At 49.2% G+C, this 23766-nt stretch overlaps 11 protein-coding genes across 11 annotated transcripts; 5 read left to right on the top strand and 6 right to left on the bottom strand.

Moving 5' to 3' along the window:
• Positions 1 to 193: 193 nt before the first annotated feature.
• Positions 194 to 511, bottom strand: N7446_005758 (uncharacterized protein; the record flags this gene model as incomplete). Its single annotated transcript, XM_058514506.1, has 3 exons — positions 194 to 210; positions 262 to 445; positions 497 to 511. 3 exons carry the CDS (start codon positions 509 to 511, stop codon positions 194 to 196), a joined length of 216 nt encoding a protein of 71 aa, XP_058371684.1.
• Positions 512 to 1398: 887 nt separating this feature from the next.
• On the bottom strand, positions 1399 to 1821 carry N7446_005757 (uncharacterized protein; the record flags this gene model as incomplete). The annotated part of the gene is made up of 1 exon (XM_058514505.1): positions 1399 to 1821. One exon carries the CDS (start codon positions 1819 to 1821, stop codon positions 1399 to 1401), a length of 423 nt encoding a protein of 140 aa, XP_058371683.1.
• Positions 1822 to 3625: 1804 nt separating this feature from the next.
• On the bottom strand, positions 3626 to 4165 carry N7446_005756 (VOC family protein; the record flags this gene model as incomplete). The annotated part of the gene is made up of 3 exons (XM_058514504.1): positions 3626 to 3661; positions 3715 to 3857; positions 3946 to 4165. 3 exons carry the CDS (start codon positions 4163 to 4165, stop codon positions 3626 to 3628), a joined length of 399 nt encoding a protein of 132 aa, XP_058371682.1.
• A 3138-nt stretch (positions 4166 to 7303) lies between these two features.
• On the bottom strand, positions 7304 to 9489 carry clxA (calnexin). The gene is made up of 4 exons (XM_058514503.1): positions 9318 to 9489; positions 8981 to 9260; positions 8802 to 8918; positions 7304 to 8736 (listed from the first exon to the last, which is right to left on the bottom strand). The coding sequence occupies exons 1-4, from the start codon at positions 9432 to 9434 to the stop codon at positions 7589 to 7591; spliced, it is 1662 nt and encodes a 553-aa protein (XP_058371681.1). The 5' UTR covers positions 9435 to 9489; the 3' UTR covers positions 7304 to 7588.
• A 456-nt stretch (positions 9490 to 9945) lies between these two features.
• On the top strand, positions 9946 to 10795 carry mde1 (methylthioribulose 1-phosphate dehydratase MDE1; the record flags this gene model as incomplete). The annotated part of the gene is made up of 3 exons (XM_058514502.1): positions 9946 to 10092; positions 10143 to 10618; positions 10684 to 10795. The coding sequence occupies 3 exons, from the start codon at positions 9946 to 9948 to the stop codon at positions 10793 to 10795; spliced, it is 735 nt and encodes a 244-aa protein (XP_058371680.1).
• A 296-nt stretch (positions 10796 to 11091) lies between these two features.
• Positions 11092 to 13447, top strand: N7446_005753 (sorting nexin 1). Its single transcript, XM_058514501.1, has 6 exons — positions 11092 to 11246; positions 11301 to 11360; positions 11426 to 11910; positions 11979 to 12359; positions 12411 to 13013; positions 13071 to 13447. Exons 1-6 carry the CDS (start codon positions 11213 to 11215, stop codon positions 13224 to 13226), a joined length of 1719 nt encoding a protein of 572 aa, XP_058371679.1. The 5' UTR covers positions 11092 to 11212; the 3' UTR covers positions 13227 to 13447.
• Positions 13448 to 13780: 333 nt separating this feature from the next.
• On the top strand, positions 13781 to 14044 carry N7446_005752 (uncharacterized protein; the record flags this gene model as incomplete). Its single annotated transcript, XM_058514500.1, has 1 exon — positions 13781 to 14044. The coding sequence occupies one exon, from the start codon at positions 13781 to 13783 to the stop codon at positions 14042 to 14044; it is 264 nt and encodes an 87-aa protein (XP_058371678.1).
• A 2302-nt stretch (positions 14045 to 16346) lies between these two features.
• On the top strand, positions 16347 to 17325 carry N7446_005751 (uncharacterized protein; the record flags this gene model as incomplete). The annotated part of the gene is made up of 4 exons (XM_058514499.1): positions 16347 to 16416; positions 16487 to 16628; positions 16679 to 16890; positions 16958 to 17325. The coding sequence occupies 4 exons, from the start codon at positions 16347 to 16349 to the stop codon at positions 17323 to 17325; spliced, it is 792 nt and encodes a 263-aa protein (XP_058371677.1).
• A 458-nt stretch (positions 17326 to 17783) lies between these two features.
• Positions 17784 to 18320, bottom strand: N7446_005750 (mitochondrial 54S ribosomal protein bL31m; the record flags this gene model as incomplete). Its single annotated transcript, XM_058514498.1, has 1 exon — positions 17784 to 18320. One exon carries the CDS (start codon positions 18318 to 18320, stop codon positions 17784 to 17786), a length of 537 nt encoding a protein of 178 aa, XP_058371676.1.
• Positions 18321 to 18519: 199 nt separating this feature from the next.
• N7446_005749 (flavin reductase family protein) lies at positions 18520 to 19588 on the top strand (the record flags this gene model as incomplete). Its single annotated transcript, XM_058514497.1, has 2 exons — positions 18520 to 18698; positions 18775 to 19588. The coding sequence occupies exons 1-2, from the start codon at positions 18565 to 18567 to the stop codon at positions 19586 to 19588; spliced, it is 948 nt and encodes a 315-aa protein (XP_058371675.1). The 5' UTR covers positions 18520 to 18564.
• Positions 19589 to 20102: 514 nt separating this feature from the next.
• Positions 20103 to 23156, bottom strand: N7446_005748 (uncharacterized protein; the record flags this gene model as incomplete). Its single annotated transcript, XM_058514496.1, has 2 exons — positions 20103 to 21409; positions 21473 to 23156. The coding sequence occupies 2 exons, from the start codon at positions 23154 to 23156 to the stop codon at positions 20103 to 20105; spliced, it is 2991 nt and encodes a 996-aa protein (XP_058371674.1).
• Positions 23157 to 23766: the final 610 nt, after the last annotated feature.

Genomic DNA, 23766 nt, shown 5'->3' with positions numbered 1-23766 from the left:
GACACCTCTACCCAATTAGCTTTAGCACTTTCTGCTGGAACATATGATTATTTGGAAATAGATATTCATTGCGTGCGTCGTTACTGACGGCTTTGTGGTATATATGAACATATCATAAGCCATGTGCCCGACCCGCGGGGGTAGTAAATAGGAATTGCGACATCGCCCCAAATTAGACAATAACCCGTCAGATCTAGTGCTTAACCTGTTCTGCAAGATTGTAAGTAACTGCTTACGCAGGCATCAGGCGGATCAACTTACCCTTGTGAACGTCGGCCTTGGTATCGTGAGACTTCTCGTCTTTCTTGTCGACAAGAGCATCCTTGGCAGCGGTGGCACGAGTGCTCAGCTTGGCATCGTCGTCCTTTGCGACCTGCTTGTTGCTCTTCTTAGAAGCCTCGGCACCAGTGCCCTGCACGGTCTCAGAAACATAGTTGGCGGCGTTCTATATCCAAGTTAGTATGTGTCAGGGTAGGGGCTGAACATAGTCACGAACCTTGACGGTATCCATGGTGGGAGAAAAAAGCTGAGGGTGGTTTTTGATGGTTTGATTGTTCTGTTGAGCTTGGTTAGAAATCTATATAGCCGGAAACAAGGACTATTTATGTCGTGGTTGAGTGTTATCTGATATCACACGACGTCATTCTCGATCGTCATACTCCTTACTACCCCAACCGGTCATGGTGGTCTAAAGACAGGAATAGTTACATGATCAAGATTGTGATCTAATCATGATCGCATATTCTGGTTTTGATTTCGCCGATCTACGGAGTTTCATCAAGTTAATTTCCTAATAATTTGCTTCGTGTATTGTGAGACCTCGAATATTATCTATATACCTGTTACTCCGAGCGCCTCTTTTCCTCCTTCCCGCCCGACAAGCAGTAAATGGTTCTGTATTCTCAATATACGGAGTACAGTACATTCAAAATCAAATCATATTATATATTTTCCATCTGCAAGCCAGAATGTGATCTCTGCCAACTCTCTACCATGTCAAAATCTCGAGGTGATTGGTGAAATCCTTGATTATCAAGAAATTCAAACTATTTTCATACTATATGTGTTGGGATTTTAAAGGGAAAGAAGATGAAGGACAATCTGCGAGCAGACAAAATGAGCCGATTGTTAAGGAAATGCGTACAAAAGACGTGGGACCTTTAGACAGCATCTATGCAACATCAAGTTTCAAACATTGAGTTATACAGAAGCGAGCTGATAGCCTCAATCCAATCGCGCCACAGGGGCATCCCCGGGATTAGGATGCTTTGGAGTCGCCGACTCAGTTCTTTTGGCCAAGGCATCATAAATGCTTTTGCCTAAGGCACTCAGCACTCAACAATAACTAGTTATCGACTAATACATACAAAGACTGGCCGAACATCTAGCTCCCATAGCTCATTCCTCGCCTGGGTTTCCTCCTTCCAGAAATTTGAAAAACGTAAGAAGGTTTTCATCGTTGTCCCTGATTGTAAATTGTCGGAACCCCCATGGTTTGTCTTCGATATCCTCAGCGATTTGCACGCCAGTTTGACCTTTCAAATAGGAGTAGTATTCATCGAGCTCATAAGTCCCTAGACCGACCATCGCCTGAGACGGCTTGAAGTTTTCAGTGGTCACTTTGGAGAAATAGAAGTTCGCGTCCGCCTTCTTGCCAATGAACATTGAGCAGAAAAACAGATCGGATTCACCGTCTTCTGGTTTGACGCTAGCAAGTTCGAATCCGAGTTTCTTAGTGTAAAATTCAACCGTGAGAGGGATCGAACGAGACTCAAACATAGGAATCACTTTCCATGCTGAGTCGACAATCTGAGAAGCCATATCAAGAGATTCTGAGGTTTTGTTACAGTAGAAGGCTAAGTCAGCTTGACATTACGCACAGCCCACTTTGTTCTTAGAATTAGCGCCAAGAACAAACTAGTACTAATATCGTTAGGTCAGGCTTTAATATTAATCCGGTCAAGTTTCTACGCTGCATCATTTACTTTATGGGCTCAGGGGTATGGTTCATTAACCACGAGAATGTTCTGGAGATTAGTGCCTGGCAGATCTAGGCCACTCGAGTAGACAATGCAAGTTCTTTTGTTCTTTTACTGTACCCTCATCCTTAAGAGGCAAGCATTACAGGGAACGGTTCAACTTAGACGGCAGCTAATACCTTTTGTTATCTTAACTAGACAGTGTCATAGCCTATGACTCTCTTTCCTATCTTATTTGGCTTGTCAGATTTCGCCCCATTTTCATGATGATGTCCACGAGGCTGAACTGACGAGGGCATTGGTGCTCGGTTCCACCGAATCCCTTCCTATTATGAGGCGATGAGCTACAATACGGGCCATGTTGAAGGACTGTCGCAACCTGAATCTTTTATGGGAAACGAGCCCGCTGTATGCCCCCACCCCCGGTTCCTTTGATTGGACACCCTCGCTAGCCACTTGTAGTCCTCAACCTATCTAGGTATTGGATGGATCTAAATTTCCCACCGTTAGGAACCACAGCCATTACAACTAGATTTTATTTGACCTTCCCTGATTGGGACAAGGAAAAGGCATACGATGAACACCCGCCGACTTAGATTTATTACCTAATTGAGTGGAACGTCCCTCTTAACACCAAGGCTATCATAAGGGTGACGGAGCCGGTTTTAGTGAGAAGGCTAAGTGTATTTTGGGAATTGCAAAGTAAGAAGGGACCAGTGCTACCTTAGTACCCCTCTATGCCCATCGGACTGCCAAGCCCTGATGCTAGGGCAGCACTATCTCGAGAATTGCTAGAATTATCTGCACAATATGGCACCGAGACCCCGCCCTTATAGCTATACTTCATTCGTGATATGATACAAAACGGTCACTAACTGCGTCTTGAATGGCTGACGCAGCTGAATGCAATGGAAGGACTGTCAAAAGTATCCGCAGGATCTTGCGACTGGTCAGAAACGTTCATGCACCCCAAAGTCATATCAGTTGGAGACGAAGCATAATACCGCCGATGCTAAAAATGCTACGCAGACGTCTGCTCGAAAAACTTCGTGTGTGTCTCGACGAGACGGCTATTTTTCTGTGGGATGAATTCCAGATGTAAGCACCAACCTCCCGCATCTGGAGAGCCCTCGTGTCCAAAGGCTGGTCCAGAAAGATCACTAAACAACATGTTAAACAGCAGAACGCCGAAGTGCAAGAGCCTTGTTCTCACAATCTCTCCAACTTTGAGTCGTTTACTACAGTTGAATTTGAAAACAGTTTTATACCTTAAGCACACACTTTGTTTCTCGGTCCGTACCCGAAACAGTATGGATCTATTAGGATAGTTGGGTAAGTTAACAGCCACTCACAAACAGGTTTTATGTACGACGTAGCCGAGTTAGGCTTCAACATATTTTGATTACGGCCTGAGAAACAAATTGTGTGTGTCCAAGGGGTAAACTGTTTCCGAATTCTAGCATGTAGTGGTATCCAACTACGAGAGACAGAGCTTCTGTGTCCGGCCAAGTCATTCGTCAAGCCTCAACATGATATAAATGTGTCGAAGCCGGTATTGACCAGGGCAGAAGGACGAAGCATTACAATTCAATTTATTTTCCAGTTACAAAGCCTCCAATATCAAAACTCTCTGTCAAAGCATACTACTACTTCTTCTGGTCTTCGGCGGGACAATGGATAACCTAGAAACCCCAGATGAGCTGGGGAAATGCGGAAACAAGGTACTTGGACTTACCATCTCCACATTATTTCCAATTGGATCCAAAACAAATGCCCCATAGTAATGCTCATGATACTCTGGTCTCAACCCAGGCTTGCCATTGCTGGTGCCCCCAGCGTCGACCGCAGCCTTGTGGAAAGCATCGACAGCAGCATGGTCTATCGTATATCAGTCAGTGGATATATAACTTGGATTTCTCAGAAGAAAGCCATCTGTAGGAGAGATATCTATGAGAGGTCATCATACTCGGAGCAGAAAAGGCAAAATGAAACCCCGACGGAATCGGCGTCTCCTTCTGGGTGATCCAGAAGTCAGGAAACTCGCTGCCCAGTCCGACCATACCAGGGAACCGCATGATTTCCTTGTAGCCTAGTGGTGAAAGAGCCTTCTTATACCATTCGACAAGAGGCTCGAAGTGCTTTTCAGGGGCGAGGATGGACATATGGTCGATGTTACTGGACGACATGGCTGTTGACTATTCGAGAAATAAATTCGGTTATAATTGGAGAGTGTGGGATAAGAAGAATACTAGAACTTGAAGGGTTTCTTTGCCATCTTTTATGGGTCTGGGAAAGGGAACAAAGACTTCAGACCTCGTATTCATCAATATCTACACGAACCGCATTGCTGCTTTGAGGATATGATGACGTCATATTCTTAGGTCTAATAAAAACAGACGGAATTAAAATGTTCGCTTTCCTTTGGGGACACGGCCCAGAACATTCTATAGATATTTACGGTATCTTACAATAAGGTATTGAACGCCAAAATCCAATACGTTATAAGACGCTAGGCGGCTGTGTGGGGGTTGTTGTTAGGACCCCCGCGAGGTCCTAGAGTAGCGGGATGAGTTCGGGAGATAGAGTCTATCGGCGAATGTATGTGCAGGTGTATTAAGAGACTAATTGCTGGTCCTCCACGCAAGGACCAGCGAGCACAATAAATACATGGTGCGTTTAGCTAATGTACTTAGCGACATGCACGGCCGTCATGGCCCATGCGTACGATCAGCTGCCCTCGCAATGCGAGGGCCAAGGCTTCGTTGTATACCTTCAGGCATCCATAAGGCACCTGGCAAGTCGGGGTCCTGACAGTTGTTCTTAAAGTAACTTAATACGGATTAGTGTGGTTTCGGGTATGGGCCGAAAAACAATTCGTGGGTGTACATCGGGGAAGCTATTTGAATATTGCTGTGCCTGAGTATCAAGCCGTGCCCACAAGTAAAATCAGGCCCATATCTGAGATCTTGTCAGTTGCCTAGGTGTGAGGGAGGAAGGATCTATGACGATAACTCGCCAACCTGTATACTCTACCGTACAGCATAGAGTAACAAGTGACAGTCAACAATAGGGAGATGTCAATCGATATGGAGAAAGAATCCTCACCGCTTGCCGCTTTATTCTCACTGTGATCTAATTCGGGGTACAAATAAGCCTTGGCGGGATTCCCATTCGTCCTATGGGAATTCCTGGGAAGGACATACTCGCGATTTCCCATTTTCCATTGTCCATGAGAAACGGACACGAAAGGTATCCCATGGACGGGAAATTGTCGAGGTCTACCTCTAGCGGGCTACCTACCTACTAGAATGTAAGTAAAAATAATCAAAAAATACCAGCCAAATCTCAGATATTTTATGTAGAGACGAGGTACATTATGCCTTTCTCTCCGGTACCAGTACCACCGAAAAGGGCCACAAATGAAGCCTTTTCAGCCTCGAAAGCATTCAAATGGCACTTGCGAGATTACAACCACAACACCATGGTCTCATAACTTGATAGGCCAAGGGTTGATTTGCTGTTGTATTATTTAACGTCCGACGGAGTCCAGGTACCCCCGGGTGACATCCCTTGAGATATGCGGACGTGCTGGGCTATGGAATTATTTACATATCTCTAGAGAGCAACTCGAGCCCGGAAGGCAATAGCAATTGGCTAGTTGAGAGTAATTTCTCCCGACTTGTCGATATATCCTCTGTTTATTTGTGACTACGCCCGTAGGCGTAGCGAGTAACTAAAATGTCACATAGAGTAAGTAGCACGAAGACTAAACAGGAGTTCAGGCCCCTGAAGGAGCTACATAAATATCGACTTCGCTCGCCTCAAGCAAAGTGGGTCTTGAGTTCATAGATATTTCGAGCCGACAATAGAATTCGACCCTGAGTCCCCTCGAATTTCCTTTCCGATAGCCCCCACTATCCTCTGCCTCTACTAAAAAAAGAACCAAATGGTCCTCTACCATTACATCCGGCAAAAAGAAACTCTCCCTCGGGGAATCGAACCCCGGTCTCCCGCGCTTATCGGTGTTAATGACAAGCGGAAATCATCACCACTAGACCAAGGAAGATGGAATGACCGAGTTACTGCTCGACCACTTGGCTGGTTGATAAAAACTAAAATTCTCATACGGAGACTTCAATTCTGGTCTGTATGGCCAAGAACTGAGGGAGAGAAAAAGTATGGTTTATTCACTATAAATGACGTTAGTTAGATCTATGTAGGATGAGGCGAGGAGCTCTTGAGAAACTAGGGTCGCCAAGTCGAGAAGCCCTAGTAGGGGCTGCATGAGTATCGAACAGAGAGCAAACCGGAGAACAGGGATGAGGCCCAAGACACAGTGGGCATGCAGCAAGTTAGGATGATCTGCCACGCGCTTGAAGCCCTTCAGTCGGTACATGTGCTACACGCCCCTCATCTGAGTAAGCTCGCCCTTCGCTTATGCCTCGATTGCTTGGACGTTCTAAAGCTTTTATCCGATACGATTGAGCAACTAGCCTACTCGGAGGCCAGTTCCACTTCGCACAGACGGTGTTCCTCTAGTGTAGGCTCACGCTCTATCAGGGATTGTCCAGTTCATGTAGCAACGTGCCCGGCGTGGCCCGTACGGTTTGATCCACCACCCCATGCTTTCTCAGAGAGCTTTCTCGCCCAATATCCAGGAGCCGTGTCCAATCTGCCTATAAGGAGCACCGGGTGAGTTTTCACAATTGCAGAAAATACCGTCTTGGGCTCAGGGACCGATTCTATATCGGTTAGCTTGGATGCTCATTCCGTGTCAGCAAACAAGTCAGTCCCGCCTGAAGGCTCTCGTTATGTATGATTATTTCCATGCACTCATCAAAAAAAAAGGGGGAGTTGGTTCTCTGCAACTACGTGATCAATGAGTTGATCGAGGAACAGCATTATGAATCTACTGTGGATGATATTCTGAAGGCGAGAGGAGCAGAGCAAAGTCTATATCAACTATAGAGGTCCTTCAACTAGCGTCTCTAGTAGTATCAGGTTCTGCATCCACAGGGCGTCTAAACCGCACCTCATTATACCTGAACTGCATTTACCGTCTTGTGTCCATGGAATCCTCAGTAGTAGGTGCAATCCAGATACACCAGAAGCACACTCTAAGCGCAGTTCACGCAGGATGCTCGCTTCGTCTTACCACCAAGAGACAAGATATATCTAGCTTTTATCTAACGTCTGTTTGACCAAGTACATTATAAAGGAAGCAAGGCATAAACTGAGCAAAGGCCTCTGCATACCCCATTCCGATAAATCGTTCTAGGACAGAGTTGCTCGATACGATCTATATTGAGTAGATGAAGATTTGTCGGCTTAAAGATCAACTAGAAAGACATTCATAATAGCCTATCAATTTCAAAAGGCACAGAATAGCAATTGGTTCCAAAAGCTGACTAGGCGACTAGAAAAATAGAAAGATGGATAAAAGTATACAAATCGGGCCTCCCTTCCATTTTCTCCATAAGCTTTCGCACTACATCGGCCAAGAAACAGAGGGATCACTGCGGCTAAATGCAAATATCATTCGCTGACTGGTTTATGGAGGGACAAAGTCCTTTTCTCCGGGTACTTGGTTTCGTTTTCCATTCTCGCATTTACTCAGCAGAGGAGCGGGTGGCACGCTTGGTGGCACCGCCCTTGCCGGTGTCGGCAGAGGAGCTGGAGGCCTCTTCCTTCTTCTCCTTGGGAGCACCAGCGGCGGCCTTGCCCTTCTTCTCGGGGGCGGGGGCGGGGCTGCTAGCGCCAATGGCACCGACGATGATAAGAATCATGGTCAGGAGGAGGGCACCAAGGCCACCGGCTACCTCAGGCAGAGCCTTAACGGCGTTGACGGGGTCCTCCTTAGCCAGCTCAACGAAGTGATTGACCTTCTGGCGGACGAAGGTGACGGGGTCCTCCTTGAAGGTGACAGTAGTGCCATCCTCCTTAACCTCAGGCTTAGGCTTAGAAGCCTCCTCCTCGGCCTCCTCGACGGGGAACTTGACATCGAAGGTCTCCTTGCGGAGCTTCTCAGCATCCTCAACGGAGTGACCAATGTAAATGTTGTCGAACAGAATGTCGCTCTGCATGGTCCAAATCTCGAAACCAATAGCGCCCATAGGCTCAAAGTTGGACGGGGTCTTGTCCTCGAAGTAGGCAGGGTTGTTGATCTTGCGGGGGGCCCAGACGCCCTTGTAGGCAGGGTTGTCGATGAGGGGAGCCTCCCACTTGCCCTTGTAGGCGGGGTTCTTGGTCATGGGGCGAGTCCACTCGCCGCAGCCAGAAACATCAGCACACTTGGGGTTGGGAACAGTAGGGGCGAGCCAGTCTCCATCCTCCTCATCATCCCAGTCCTCGGGCTTCTCAGCCTCGGGGTCGGGAATGCTGGTGGGCTCATCCTCGAGCCAGTCGGCGGGCTGAGTGGCCTCCTCGTCAGGGATCTCGAAGGGAGCTTCCTCATCCCAGTCAGCGGGCTTGGTAGCCTCAGGGTCGGCAATCTGAACCTCGTCCACCCAGTCGGCTGGCTTCTTGTCCTTGGGGTCGTCAATCTCCTTCTCAGGGTTGACGGGAGGGTTGAAGTCCTCAAGGAGGCTACCGGCCTTGGCAGACTCGCCGTTGATGAGGATCTCGAAGGTCTGATCGGGCTTGACGATCAGGGTGTAGAGGGAGGTGACCTTGTTGGTGCGGGCCACGGGGGAGTCTTGAGGTGCTTCTCCTCGTATTCGCCGGTCTTGGGGTTCTTGTGGCGGAAGATGAAGTGAACCTAGAGCTAATCAGTATGCAATTCGAAGCTCAAGAGTGTAGACTGCCGAACCTTGTTGGTAGCACCGCACTTGTCGGGACCAAACATGATGACATAGGGAGTGCCGTTAGAGAACTCCTCCTGGTGGAGCTTCTTGTTCTCTTGGAGAAGCTTGAGGTACGCACCACCGCAAACCAGAGAGTCTAAAGAGGACGATTTGTTTAGCGCATGAGGACGCGAGCAATTCCAGATGCCAACGACTTACTCTGCGGCTTGACCTCGTACTGAACAACCAGGGTCTTGCCCTTGTTGTCAATCTTCTTGGGGAACTTGGCGGAGATGGCGTGGTGGGCAGCGGCGTTCTTCACCACCAGACCCTTGTCACCATCGATACCCTTGAAGACGGAGGGCTCCTCGACAGCCCATTCGCCAACGTAGGCCCAGTCATCCTCCGACTTGTCGTCCTTCTTCGCATGGGAAGGCTTCCACCGTGACTCCCAGTCGTCCGTGAACTGCTCCAGGAAAGGAGCCTTGAGGCTAGTAGGCTACAATTAATTAACACGGGTCAGCGGTGGAAAGATAGAAATGCATTGGCAACATACAGTGAAGGTAGGCTTCTCAACAGCGACGGTGGCATCAGCTTCCTCCTCCGCATGGGCATAGCCCATGAAGCTAGCGGAGGAGACCAGAGCCGAGGTGAGCGCGGTGTTAAAGCGCATAGTGGCAGACTATAACAAAACAAAGAATGAAGAGTGGAGAGAAAAAGAGGAGAAGGTTTTATAGAAGCGGACAGTCAACACCGGGGGAAGGTCCAGGTGGCCTCTTCACTAAGCTACCCAATCGGGACTAGGGCGTGTACACATGGGGTTCGACGTTGTTCTATACTTCATAATATACACGTTGTCTTGTTTTTATTCTGTTTCTTCGATACTCCATAGTCTACTTAGCTAGTTATATAATACACTCCTTTGTTTTCTTCTCTGCTTTGTTCCGAATCTATTTGTCCCCAATTACGCGCAGATCCCGACTCCCCGCCCAATTTGTTAGTGGAACCTCATCGCAAACCTCGTCCAGACCTTCAAGCGACTCGTCCATAACAAAATAGATCGCAAGTGTTAGGTGAGCTTTTCGGTCGCCAATGGCCGCGCATTGCATCGCATTGCCTAGTTTCTCTCCCTTGCATTCCTCGGCTTTGCTAATCCGTCGCAGCCCCCCAGCCACCAGCCCACTATGTGCCCTACCAACAAGGCCGTCGCGCCGGTCGACAACAACGACCATCTGGTCCAGTCCGAGGATCCCGAGCACCCTGCTAACCTCATTCCCAATCTCTGCCGCAACTTCTACAACTGGGGATGGGTTACCGGCACCGGAGGTGGTGTAAGCTTTGACCGATCCATCGCAACGGTGCCCCGCTGATCGAAAAGTAGGCCTCGATCCGTGAGGGCAATCACATCTACATTGCCCCGTCCGGAGTCCAGAAGGAATTGATCCAGCCTCACAACATTTTCGTCCTCGAATGGCCCACCCCCAAGTATCCTGCCTCGGACCGCAACTACATCCGCAAGCCCCTCAAGCTCAACCCCTCCGCCTGTACCCCACTGTTCCTCACAGCCTTCGAGCAGGGAGCTGGCTGCTGCATCCATACCCACTCGCAATGGGCGGTTCTGGTGACTCTGTTGGTGGAGCGGGAGAAGGGCCCCGACGCTTGCTTCGAGATCAACAACATTGAGCAGATCAAGGGTATTCCCCGCGGCAAAGGAAAGGGTATGCTTGGATTCTTCGATACCCTCAGCATTCCCATCATTGAAAACACCGCATTCGAGGAGGACTTGACCAGTGGCCTGGAGGCTGCGATGAACAAGTACCCGGACACATATGCTGTGCTCGTCCGGAGACATGGAATGTAAGTCATGAAAACCTATGTGTGCATGATGTCAAACTGGATATGCTAATGCGTTGTTCCTGCAGCTATGTTTGGGGAGACAATGTCGCCAAGGCCAAGACTCAGTGTGAGAGTCTGGACTACCTATTCAAGCTTGCTGTAGAAATGCACAAGCTGGGACTTCCATGGATCAAATAAATCTGCGGTTGTTAATGACACTTTATGCTGATGTGTGATATGAGGGGATATTGTGTATAGCCTAGCAGTAGGAAGCTCCAATAGATATGATGAGAAGTATTGCAGGGGCGTTCGAAACGTGGGACTGTAGGCAGAGCCGGGACCGGGTTATAGGTAAATGGAGCGCGACGCAAGTAAACCTGTAGTTCGGCAGTGTCAACATCAATGAAGGGGAGACGTCAACAGAGGACATCGGGACACCTTGTGGGTTGGGGATCCCGTGAGTGACTAAGGGATCGCCCTCTCCACCTCCAACTACCACAGCTACCTCTCCAACTACGAGCTTTGAACCTTGAACCAGCATCGACGCCAATCTCTTGAACTCTCCTTTGTCTGTTCACTTATTCTTCACACGCTATCCTCGTCTGACAGGTATCAATGGATCTCGAATCTGGAGACTCCCCGTGGGGCGGTAGGCAGTCATGATACCACAGCTCTTTGAATTGCGGGCTGATTTAGCATGCAGATGAGCCCTCGCAGTTCAAGACCACCCAAGACCCGACCAAGCCTGACACCCAGGAAGGTGGTATGTTTCCCTCTCCGCTTCTCAGTCTCTCCGCGACCCCTCACTAAGCGCACTCCATCCTACAGCAGCCGCACAACCCGCCGTGACAAGCAGCTCTCCCGCTGTCCGTACACCAGGACGACGTGGTCCCCGGGGAACCCGCAAGATTAGCGCACAAGCCACGAAACTCGAATCCGTTGATAATTCCGTCGATCCTCTCGGTCCGTTAGGAGAAGCGCCAGCCGAGGCTTCCCCAACACCCGCGGAGGAGGCGCCCGTACCGCCCCAAAAGGAGACATTCGCTGGACGCAGTGCGCGGCCACTCTCATCCCCTTCTCAGACCAGCGCATCAGTGTTAGAGCAATCGGTCAGTCTCGAAGATGACGTCGCGGGTTACCGGGGTCCCCCGCCCGTGCAGCCCCCGGTGGAATCGGATGGACTGAAAAGACAGACCCAGCCTAGCATGAGCGTGGAACAAGCTGCGAAGCCAACCTTCGAGATTCACGTGGGAGACCCGCATAAAGTGGGAGATCTCACGAGCAGTCACATTGTCTACGCCGTTCGGACAAAGGTAGTAGACATATTGAGATTCGTGCTCTGCGAGAAGCAAGAAATGCTAACAACAACTTGCATGATTAGACGTCATCCAAGGCTTACCGTCAACCCGAGTTTACAGTCAGCCGTCGATACCGTGATTTCCTTTGGCTTTATAATTCCATGCACAGTAACAACCCCGGAGTGGTTGTTGCCCCTCCGCCTGAGAAGCAAGCCGTTGGCCGATTTGACACCAACTTTGTAGAGTCGCGAAGGGCTGCTTTGGAACGCATGCTTAACAAGATTGCCGGCCATCCCATTCTTCAGCATGATGGAGACCTGAAAATCTTCCTTGAGAGTGAAGCTTTCAATGTCGATGTTAAGAATAAGGAAAACCGGGAACCCGATATTGGCCAAAGCAAGGGAATGCTGAGCTCGTTTGGTATCTCCGTTGGTGGTGGAAGCAAGTTTGTGGAGCACGACGACGTTAGTGAATTGTTTCTATTCTATTGACGACGCCTGCTAACGTGGGAACAGTGGTTCCATGACCGGAAGATCTACTTGGATGCCTTGGAGAACCAACTCAAGGCATTGATGAAATCAATGGACACCGTGGTTCTGCAACGAAAGGGTCTTGCCGAAGCCGCAGGCGACTTTTCTAGCTCACTGCATGCTCTATCTGCCGTCGAGCTATCTCCTGCTCTTTCCTCCCCATTGGATGGCCTTTCAGAACTCCAATTGCGCATCCGGGAACTCTATGACCGTCAAGCGCAACAAGATGTTCTAACCCTTGGAATTACAATCGACGAATACATTCGACTAATTGGAAGTGTCAAGATGGCCTTCACTCAACGGCAAAAGGCTTTTCATACCTGGCACGCGGCCGAGTCCGATTTACAGAAGCGCAAGAACACGCAGGACAAGCTACTCCGCCAGGGCAAGACCCAGCAAGACCGCTTGAACCAGGCCAACGCCGATGTCGCAGACGCAGAGCGCAAGGTCCACCAAACACGATTACTCTTCGAGGATATGGGCCGACTCATGCGAAACGAGCTGCAAAGGTTTGAGAAGGAGAAGGTGGAGGATTTCAAGTCTGGTGTGGAGACGTTCCTTGAGAGTGCAGTCGAGGCTCAGAAAGAGGTAAGATATTCTCCATTGTTACGTCTTATGTTCATCCAGCTCACCTGTGGCTCACAGTTGATCGAACTATGGGAAACTTTCTTACTCCGTCTTGACGCCGGCGAGGAAGGGCTTCCATATTACGTTCCTCAATCCGAGATCGAGACGAGCGACGCAGCTCCCCCGACCGAGAACGCGGGATCAGACCCACTTCTTGCTGAGGAAAACGCTTAATATCGCCTACCTGCTTCTGATCCTTGGATGCTCCTGTAAAAAATCGAACCTAGTACCCCTGTTACTTCGTCTCGTCTTGTATTCCTTGTGGAACAGCTCTTTCTCTTAATGTTTGTCGAGTTATGTCATGTTGCAATTGACGATGGTCCGCAGCGAGCTTGATGGGCTTTGTGTTTGTTTTTCTTTTTATATTCGCTTCATCCGAATACCAGTGTTCGCGTATTGTAGCAAATGTTTTCCATTCATTTTAGCTGTTTTGCTGTAAGTTGGCCGATCACTGCATATTGGGCTCATCCTACGGGGCGGAAATTTATATGGCAATCTGGATGCGACATCGGGGGCTATGAATCTTGCAACTTCGAATCCGATTCGGCCTCGAAAGTTTAAATTGTCCCAGCCTCAACTAGTTCCTCCCCGACACTTTTGAAAGGTGTGACGATGATGTAGCTTTTGCACATTCACTGTGTTTTAGAAACCACTTCAAACTACAGTCTACAACATGGTGAACCCGTCTGCCTCGCAATCGTGAAAAGTATGGGACGCCCAACACCAGCATGCGAACTGCTGTCAACACTATCGCGGAGGCTTCCCTTCTGGCAATGGTTCAGCGAGAAGAAGAAATAGAACAACAGCTCAGGCTACTGAGAAAGCTTCCAGAGCCTGAGAATGAGAACCTCAAGCCCCAACTACTGACTGAGGAACTTACCGATATCAAACAAAAGATATTTTGCCAAGACCGGAACCTCTATGAGCACGACAATCCAACTTGGTATCTCCGGCAGGAGCTTGTCGATTACTGTATACGCTTGGGCGGCTGATGTGGCCGGGACTGTGGTGCTGTGAGAAGCGTCACTCATCATCCAAGAGAAAAAGAGGCATCGGGCACTGTACAGACGAGTGTCTGTGCCGTGCATATGAAAGAGGATTGTATTTATTAGCGGGGAAGAAGATCTATGAGAAGCAGTTTCAAAGAAAGCTTTGGTCTGATGACGATGGTTGATGTCTATTTTGACAAGCCATCGGCTGAGAAGCTACCAGCTGAACAATCACCAGTCCCAAAATCCAAGTCCAAGATTGCAAAGTGGAATCGGATACTCGACAGGGTCCAGGTATAGATACCTATTCTACCACACATGTTGCTTCCCTAGCTTTGTGGTAGCTGGGCTCTTGCTATAACGATGATTTGCTTAGACAGTTGGCTATTTGTGTCATGTCTTGAATGACATGGTTTCTGTTTTTCGTTACATACTACATGTAATTGACACTTAAGTCAACTACGCCCTAGAAATAGGTATACAGGGCCGCGAGTATCACCATCTATATGAACGCCAGTTATCCGCCGTTATGATTGAGGGATATAAATCAGCTATACGGAAAGCGCCGCTTACGCCTAATTGGTACATGGCGTAGTGCCCCAACTCCAAACAATAATAGGCTCTATAAATAGGGCTATGGGCGTGCCGATGAGCCTTCAGAGCGTAATTGGGCGGTCTCTGATATTCCTTTCCCGTGTTGTATAGTTGCTAAGGTCAAGCGCTGTGGAGGTTTTAGAACGCAGTATACGCGTCCCTAGTACTATTGGACTAGAAGGAGTTACCAATTCGCATCACGTATGATTTATTCACACATATCACAAAGCTAAAATCCACAAAATGTTCAATGGATATATGTTTGCAGAGTACTATCTATACCAGTGCCAGTTTCTCGCGCGTGGCATCATCAGGTTGGAACTCGCCGGCAAACTCCTCTGCCCGCCCGTAGAATTAACGTTACCGATCTTATGCATGACTTCTGCGCAAGAAAGGCTCTTATATCGCAGGTGAATCGATTGCCAATCCAATGTGGAGGAACTCGATCCCGTGCTCTCCGTTGTATAACAAAGGCAGGGCCACACGCAGGTACTTCTCGTCTTCGAGATCCTTGGATGACCACATTTTTCCGGAGGGAAGGGCGAGAAGTGCCATTTTGTGCCGCGTAAGGTCATCGGCTGAAGCTCTTCAAGAAACTCCTCCGCCTAGGAGACCTCCTTTTCAATGAGCAATTGTATGCGGAGAGTCGACCGGTGTTGATAGGTGATGGTGAAGAAGGAAGAATATAAGGTAGGTCCTCTTTTATATTACTCTCACTTTTTATCACGTTGTTGATCAACTTTTTGGATATCGTTTTTGGTCTCTCTTTCTTGGTGTCTTTAAAACTATCTTTTAGCCCTTCTTAAAAGTAAAAGGAATATTTGACGTATAGTAATATTATTAGCTACTAATCTAGATAGCCATGTTTAGGCCGTCTAGAGATTGGAATACGGTCAGTTTCCCTCTAGCGAGTTTCTAACCAGGCACGACCTAAACGCTATACAAGGTCGTTTAAATCTATTTCATGGTACGAAGATATAGGTAACAATCACTTACTATAAAAAGAGGTTTCAGCCCAACCGACATGTGATATAAGCTGTTATATTAATGGTCGAGACTAGACAGCGTAGCTAATTTATATCCGCACGCAATCTAAAACATGACAAATTTGCTTGGCAGACTCATCGCTATTTCTATGGAAAACTACATGACCCTTGAATCGCATCAAGCCTGTGGTGTCGAAGACTGCAATCTCGACGATATAAGTTTTGAAGGGTCATGCTACTGCAAAGCCCTAACCCGAACTGGGCGAGGATATACACAGCGTCCCAAACAGATACTATGAACCGAGAGTCCTATTGGCCGATCCTAAGGTTGACACCAGCAGCATGCTTGCCAGTGACAGGGATGCTTATTGCCCCTTGAGGCTTGTCTGGGACGGATATATCGAGTCCTCACCAAAGCCGGCAATTACCACTAACACTCCCTCCCCTCCGAAGGTGGGCTTTGCTTACTTTCGGCCCCCAATTCCTAATTTTAAGACGCCCGTGCTTTCGGCAGTGCTGACTCGTATAGGGGAGGCGTCGCACCTTTGATAGGTCCAATAAGCCCAGTTCTGAATGGCATAAACCTGTTAGGAATTAACCGCTAATTCTGCCTCGTCCCCGCTGATGGAGAAAATTGCCGCGAGACACATATGTTGTCTCACCGAAATCACCTAGTTTTGCTTTTGTTTTGCTGCATATAGTCCTACCTTGCGAATTTGAGCAGCATGTCTTCAACCAACTATGCGGACTATTCTACCGGTACCGGGTTTATAGGCTGGTACATTGCAGCAACGCGTATGTCTCATATCATCATGATAACAAATTGGAAAGGTCAAAGACCTTCTTACTAACTTATATGTCGCAGCTCAGCCAATTGCCTGTACATCCAATGGTGCATGGACTACGAGCGGCACCATCGGTGACTGTAGCGAGTCGTCTGGAGACAGAATAGCCACAGCGTGCTATGCCGGGTCAAGTGTGGTGAGAGGGTCTACCACCGAGGCATGGTGTGTGTTTCGTCACAAATTATTTCTGTCACTGGCTAATTGGTGTCTAGCGGTACCGGCTCAACGTGCGACTACTACAGAATCTTTAATACTGTCGGCCAAGATGGTCTGGGTGCCTTGACGAGATACGCCTGTGTGAACAACTGGGCTGCCAATAGTCTTTATCGAACGCTGCCGGCGGAATACCTGGCTACTACTACATCGACTTCTGTTACATCTGCTACAACGACTGCGACAACGAAAACGACAAACTCTTCGTTCTGTATGTATCCATGCGATAAAACCGAAGAAGAATTGTGGATGCTAATATTCTACTCTTCGTAAAACAGCTACTTCCGCTTCGACCTCCACCACATCCTCCCCGACATCTACCGGCGGCACCGGCTCATCCGACTCCTCCAGCTCAGGTCTCGGCAGCGGCGCTATCGCGGGAATTGTCGTAGGCTGTGTGGCAGGTGGTGCCATTCTTGCCTTGTTGATCGTCTTCCGCAGGAGAATAGTGGGTTATTTTGGACATCACAAGACGACTGATTCCCACGAGCCCTGGTCTCCTGTCTACATGCCACCGCAGACGCAGTCGGTGTTTCAGTCGAACTCGCAATTTCAGCCGATTTCGGAGCTTTCTGGGCAGCCAAATATTCACGAGATCGGATCTTCGCAGGTGGGGGCTGATGCTGTTCCGGAGATGAGATCTTGATGCTTGTGAATTTGTTGATAGATATACCCTTTCCCTGTACGAATCTTCAGTTTTTGTTTTGTTTTTAGATATACTCTCGTTAATTAACGTGATAAGTAATCTCTGTCTGTGTTGTCTGTTTCTCTTTGGTAGCAAGTGTTTATAACCTTCAACAAACTCCATGTTTGTCAAGATGCTGTCGAAAGAGCAGCATAGATTAAAGATTGCAACTTGAGCCGCACACAATGTCTTACAGAATGGACTTCAGGTTAATGGACTAGAAATAAGGTGAATTTTTGGTATACAGCAGCGTCATAGCAGACAAATGTATATTGTACAAGACCAATGCAACAGGAATATAAAAAGACAAGAGAAGAAACCTAACTCCACTCAAGCAGTAAGAAAACCAGACAATTAAAGCCCAGTCCAAACCCAAGAGGATAATCAATGACAACTCACACCCGAGCCAAAAAAAAAACTTATTTCTTAAAAGGCTTCTTCTCAGGCGGAGGCGCCTCATTCTGACCAAAAGAGCTAATCAAATCGAGCAAATTATCCTCCTCCTCCTGCTCAGCATCAGCCTGAGCCTTAGCAGCAGCCTCCTTCTCCTTAACTGCAGCAGCATCCTTAGGATCAACAGGCTCAGCAGGTGTGTTGACATCGTACCCGCGGCCGAAACGGGCACGGAAAGCCGCCAGACGACCGGCCTCGTCGTCTTCGACGTTCATCAGCTTGCTGCTGGATGGGTTCCACAGGAGCGAGTTGCGCGTGTCGCGTGTGGAGCGGTAGATCGGGGCCGGCGAGGTCGTGCGGTGCGTGAATGTGCTGCCATCGCTGAGCGTGATCAGTTGTGTGAAGGTGTATGGGCGCTTAGGGCGGCGGAGGAGGGTGGCGTGTCGACATTGAGAGCAGATGAAGGTTGTTGCCGTAGGTTGAGTTGGGAGTCTTGGGAGGATGGTGGTTGTTGAGTTGGTTATTGTGGCCGCGGTGCGGCGGAGAGAGGTGTGCATTGACATTTTGGATGGGTGGTGACAATCCGGATGGAAAGACTGCACGGGAGGATTGAGCCGGGAGGGAATTGACTGGGGCGCAATGCGTTCGGGGAGGATGCGGAGGTTTGAAGTTGATGCTATCCACAGGAGAAATTATCGCGGGTTATGTAAGCGGACTGCTATTTTTCGGGATTTCAAGTTCTCGGTCAAATGACTTCATATTGTCTCTGTTTCGGGCGTCTTTGTTTGCTTTGCTGATCTGCTAGGCATGAATTTGAAGTGTCCAACTAACTTTGATCTTGTACACCGAGCCCTTGAGCGCCTCTTGAGCGCAATTTTCCGGCGGGATGAAGCTCGCATTTCCACAAGTAGCGCATGGAGCTACTCGGAGAGGCTTGGGAGGTAGGACTTACCCAACACAGCCTCAATGCTTCTATAGAAAATACTGATGGCCCCAATCAGAATCATTATGCAATAGGAACTATACAGCCCGATCCCTGGGGACGTCCCTCTCCCTACGAAGCTCTCAGCTTGTACCATGCCACCAACACCGATCACAATGCGCCAAACGACACAGCAGTAATGCCGCAGCACCTTCGACAAAGAAACCCAATACCCTATCCCAACATAGGAATGAAAACCGAACATCTACTTCCATTTCTATATCCGACCAAGTCCGCCTCCTCATGCGACGAGTACCATACCCAGTCGCAATCATAACAGCAACCGACCCCTCTGGCCCGGCAGATACATCTTCTTTCCGTGGAATGACCGTCTCGTCGTTCAGTACTGTCACGCTCACACCGCACCCTGTCATCTCATTTAATGTGCGCCGGCCATCAGAGACGCTAAACGCGCTGCTTGCTTCGGGTCGGTTCTTGGTTCACCTGCTAGCGCCTGGTCCTGCGACAGCGATCCTAGCGAGAGATTTCTCCAAGGGGAATACCACGCTTGCGGCTATGTTGAGTGGACATGGGGAGTTTGAGTTTGCCGCTTTGGATGCTGGTATTGAGGGGCATTCTCAGAGACCACTTCCCATTCTTAGGCGGAGGGGTGAGGGCGACGTTGGGTCTTCGTCACCCAATGCGGGTGTTGACTTCCCTTTCGTTTTTGAGTGTGAGCTACATCCGAATAAGATTGAGGTTCATGACCATTCGATTGTGTTGGGCACCATTGTTCGGACAATTGAGGGTTCGGAATCTGTTTCTTCGGACTTGGATGAACATTCGAGAGGCCGGCTTTGTTTGACATATGCGAACACAAAGTTTTGGAAGATGGGAAACGAGGTTTGAAATGAGACAAAGAACGCTTGTCTCGTCTTTGGAGTTGCATAGCATGTGCCTGAAAACCTGGCATTGTATATACATATTATAGGGTTGAGCGTCTATCCTGTACATATTCTAATTAGACCAACGGTATCATCGATTACAATATATCTTACGCAGTATGACAGAAAAACTAGAGGCAACAATGCTTCCATGATGTTGATGAATCTACGGTTTGTCAGAGAAAAGTTTACAGAGCACTTTTGTGTTTCGGTGTTAAGCACAGAACTGCCAATCCATCTTCAATCGGACCAATCCCGCCATCTCATCGCGAGATACTTGCACTCCACCACAATGATTCAAGTATATATGAGCCATCACAGCACAGGCCAATGAGAAAAACGTTGACTCAAAGCGAAGATCCAACCAGACGAAAATGAAAGCACGGACGCAAACCCCAAGACCATAGAAGACGAGCACCGAAGACGGGACTTGCATTCAACGCAAGGACTCGGCATAATGTAAGCCCCACGGTGGGGGTTTAATCGCGCAAAGAGTGCGGACTGCCGGTCCCACTTCCACTGCCGCCGCTACCACTACCAGTCCCACTGCCTCGACTTGCTGCTCGCTGGAAAGGACTCAGAACAGGACGGCCACCTTGGTGCAGGAAACCATTTCCTTCGGACCCGGGTCGCGGTTTGTCAGACAGCAGTTCAGACAGGTCAAGCTGGAGAGGCGGCATGCGGTTCGTGTCCAAGAAGTCAGAGCCATATTGGCTACTGCGAGTGGAGCGGTTGGAGAACGAACGATCTCGGCGATTGATGTCTGAGCCGAAGTACGATCCTCCATTGCCGATTGGGGAGCTTGGAAACTGTGGGAGGAATGGGATGTCCTGGGACGGGCTCGTTGGGTGCGACGAAGAATCGCGGACTGGAGAGGACGAGATCTGCAGTGGACTAGACTTTGCGGGAGGAAAGCTAAGACCCAATAGAGCTCGGGCACTGGGTGCAGTGGATGTCGATGCGTTCAATGGCATTCCGCTGGTCTCGGGGAGAGGATTGGTGCCGGGCAGATTGCCTTCGGGTGTGAGAGGACCGGATTCAACGAGCATTTGTTGCTGTTGCTGTTGGATGGATTGCTCAATCGCAGATGCCTGCTGCCAGAGTTGACTGGTGCGCAGCTGGAAATCCTGGACGGATTGACTGATGCTCCCGAATTGCTCATGGAAATTGGCCTCCATCTTCGATTGATCCTGCTCCCTGGCGAATTGTTCAGCGGCGCGGCGTTCTCTCTCATTCAATCCTTGAGCATTGGCCGAGATGATACGCTCATACTGCTCATTCACCCGTGTGCGGCGGCTCTGGAGACGCTCTCGCTTCTGGACAGCCTGAGTAAGTTCCGACTCCAGTGTGGCCACCTCTTGAGCTCCAGCGGCACGAGCAGCTGTCACCTCCTCCTTGATAGCGTTGAACAGTTCCACCTCGTGCTCGAAGGCCTTCTTGTGTGCTCTCCACTCTTCCATCTCCTCCTCTGGGACATTTTCCATGTTGTCTAGTTGTGTTTCCAGAGCCGCGGTAGCTTCCTCAGTTTGTCGAATATTTCGTTCCAGCTGGAACGAACGCTGCTTTTGCCGATTCTCATCCGTTCCGCTATGGAGACGTTGGTTGAAGTTGTCAAGTTCCTTCCGGATTTTCGAGATGATAACTTTGTGGTCGTTCTTTGTCTTCTTGAGGCGCGCACGTTTTTCATTTAACTTGGATTCCGCATTGACAATGGAGTTTTTGAGCGTGGTTGTGGGGGATGATGGCCGATATGGCGGTTGCGGGGGCGTCGATACCGCGGAAATAACTGTTCGATTAATGAGATACTTGAACAAGATCAACAGGAAAAACGCTAGATGGGAGAACTCACCTTGCTCTGTGTCAGCCGTTGCAGGCGTCTTGACACTCATAACACAGATTTCCTCGTCGGTATTGCTTCGCACAAATGCGCAGGTATATGCGCAATTCGGAGCAAGCCCAGAGATCTCACCACGCCATTGAACAACATTCGGTCCTTTGGCATCCGAAACCCTGTATATCGTGGCGGTAGCCCAGAGCGCACCATTGACACAAACATAGAATGGTTCCACGTCTCTTTCCAGACGGCCTGCTTCATAGGATCCCGACACAGTGGGGTCATCGGTGAATTCACCGGCAGCATATTTGATCGAAGAGCTGTCCACATCCGTGATCCATACTAGCCCATCGTCGAGAGAAGCACCCTGGAGGTCTTCCTCCGTCATAGTAAGATTGCGTGCCGTTTTAGATATAGCCCGTGAATGCTCATATTCTCGCATAACCGTAACCTTTGTACTCGCAAGCGCGGCCCAAAAGGGCTGCCGACTCCTAACTTGATTGGCTTGCCTTCTGCGTTTCTTGGCTGAAGTAAATCGATCCTTGCCGTCCTTGAGTTGACCATCAGGTCCAACAAAAGAAGATGAAACACTGGCAGCAGATTCAAGAGCGGAATCGGCTTGGCCCTGGGACCCCGCAGAAGCCTCTGTATCCCCGCGTTTGCCCGTCCGTAATGGTGCAGGTGATCGATTCTTGGCCATCGATCGTCGAGCCATGGCAGTGCCTGCCTGTGCCAGAATATGTACAGCAAGAAGGCTCCGGAGCCAGCTCGGGGACGTTTGTGTTTCGGATCGTCGGAACTCGGCGGGTAGCAGGTGCGAATACTGAGAGAGAGCATCGGGACTAACAAGTTTAGTAGAAACAAGATGACCCAGGACAAAGTCCTGTATGCCTTTGCTGCGAACAAGATGAAGAAGCAGAACGATTCCGACACAGAGACCATTGACCCCGCCATTCTTCCCGGAACCTCCGCCGCCCAAGGTGATAGCAACCTGGACATGCGCAAGGTCGATGGCAAAGTTCTGCGCCCAAGTCCACATAAAGAGGCCCCAGAGAAGTATACAGAACCCATCCATCGCAATCATCGTCCCCAGCGATGGCGTTCCAGCCGGACCCTGAAAAATATCAAAATTCGACGACAAAGAACCGGCTGCGGCGCCACTTGGAGGCATGAAAGTCAAGGAAGCGAACAAGAACTGAACCAGAGTCAAGACCATCGGTGGAAGTTGTAGCAGAAAAATCAAGATGGCGATGGTGTCGTACATCGGGCACGATTTCAGAATGGTAGAGGCGAATTGAAGCGGATTGATTGACGCATTGGATCCGGATCGTTTCGAGGTTCCATTGCGAGAGGCATGAGCTGCCACGCCACCGTTCTGGGGCACAGCACCGGTTGCCTGATCACACGCCATCTCCTCATCCTTGCTGTGTCCATTCATACCATGCACATTGCCATCCGCCTTTGCACTATCCCCTTTACCCGCAACTGTCGGAGAGGTAACGGCCGTGTCGCTTGTAGAACGTACGGAGGATAGATCGAAGTGAGCGGACGCGCCCGGACCGGTAGCAGAGCCGTTGCCCGAGTTGCCGTTGAGTTGACTGCTTGACTTTTGCTTGGTTACTTTCTTGCCGGGACCGACGAGGCCATTCTCCTGCCGATTGCTCTGGTTCTTCCTAGCCGCAGCAGATGAGCGTGGCATGGACGGAGCCCAAAACCCAGGTCCGAGTCAGCTTGGCGAGATGAAGCCAAGGACTGGGACCAGGAGAAAGGCGAAATCAAATCAGAGATTAAAAAAGGAAATTGACATAAAGAGTGAGGAATATAGAAAGGTGGGAAGGAGAGAGAGTGGAAACGTGAAGGGGAGGAAGAGGAAAAGAGAATAGAAAGAAACGAGTGGTATGGTATGGTAATATTCCGTCGATCATTGTTGCCTTTTGGGTAGGCGGTACCTTCTCCAATACCGTGTATTATATTATTTACTTCCTTTTTATACTGACTTCATTTCTGTATGTCTCCTTCTTCCGTCTTCTTCTTTCTTCTTTGTTCTGATAGATCACGTCGTACTCGTATGTCTTGTCGATAGGGCTTTCACCAGACTCTGCCAAGTTATGCAATGCGGATAGCTACGCGTCAACGTCAGCCTAGCTATGTTAGGAGGTTTCGGCTGACTCGGCCTAACGCAGTCACTCTTCGAACGGGATGCTAAGTTGCTTCATCTAGGCTGGCACAATTGTGATCACAGCCTAGGTCAACTTTCAATGCTCCGGTCACTTGATCCTATTTGCTACTGTATCAGACCGACTACTCCG

Source organism: Penicillium canescens (genome assembly GCF_028828765.1).
Source record: "Penicillium canescens strain IBT 15451 chromosome Unknown utg000004l_segment0_segment0, whole genome shotgun sequence".
NCBI lineage: Eukaryota > Fungi > Ascomycota > Eurotiomycetes > Eurotiales > Aspergillaceae > Penicillium > Penicillium canescens.
This window is presented reverse-complemented; position numbering and strand designations above follow the sequence as displayed.

Bases quoted from the DNA above. Each gene is read 5' to 3' on its own strand.
- clxA (XM_058514503.1), bottom strand. From the start codon at position 9,434: ATGCGCTTTAACACCGCGCTCACCTCGGCTCTGGTCTCCTCCGCTAGC. The intron at 9,261-9,317 runs GTATGTTGCCAA...AATTAATTGTAG, and splicing joins TTGAGAAGCCTACCTTCACT to CCTACTAGCCTCAAGGCTCC. The intron at 8,919-8,980 runs GTAAGTCGTTGG...CGTCCTCTTTAG, and splicing joins GTACGAGGTCAAGCCGCAGA to ACTCTCTGGTTTGCGGTGGT.
- N7446_005753 (XM_058514501.1), top strand. From the start codon at position 11,213: ATGGATCTCGAATCTGGAGACTCCCCGTGGGGCG. The intron at 11,911-11,978 runs GTAGTAGACATA...TTGCATGATTAG, and splicing joins TCTACGCCGTTCGGACAAAG to ACGTCATCCAAGGCTTACCG. The intron at 13,014-13,070 runs GTAAGATATTCT...TGTGGCTCACAG, and splicing joins CAGTCGAGGCTCAGAAAGAG to TTGATCGAACTATGGGAAAC.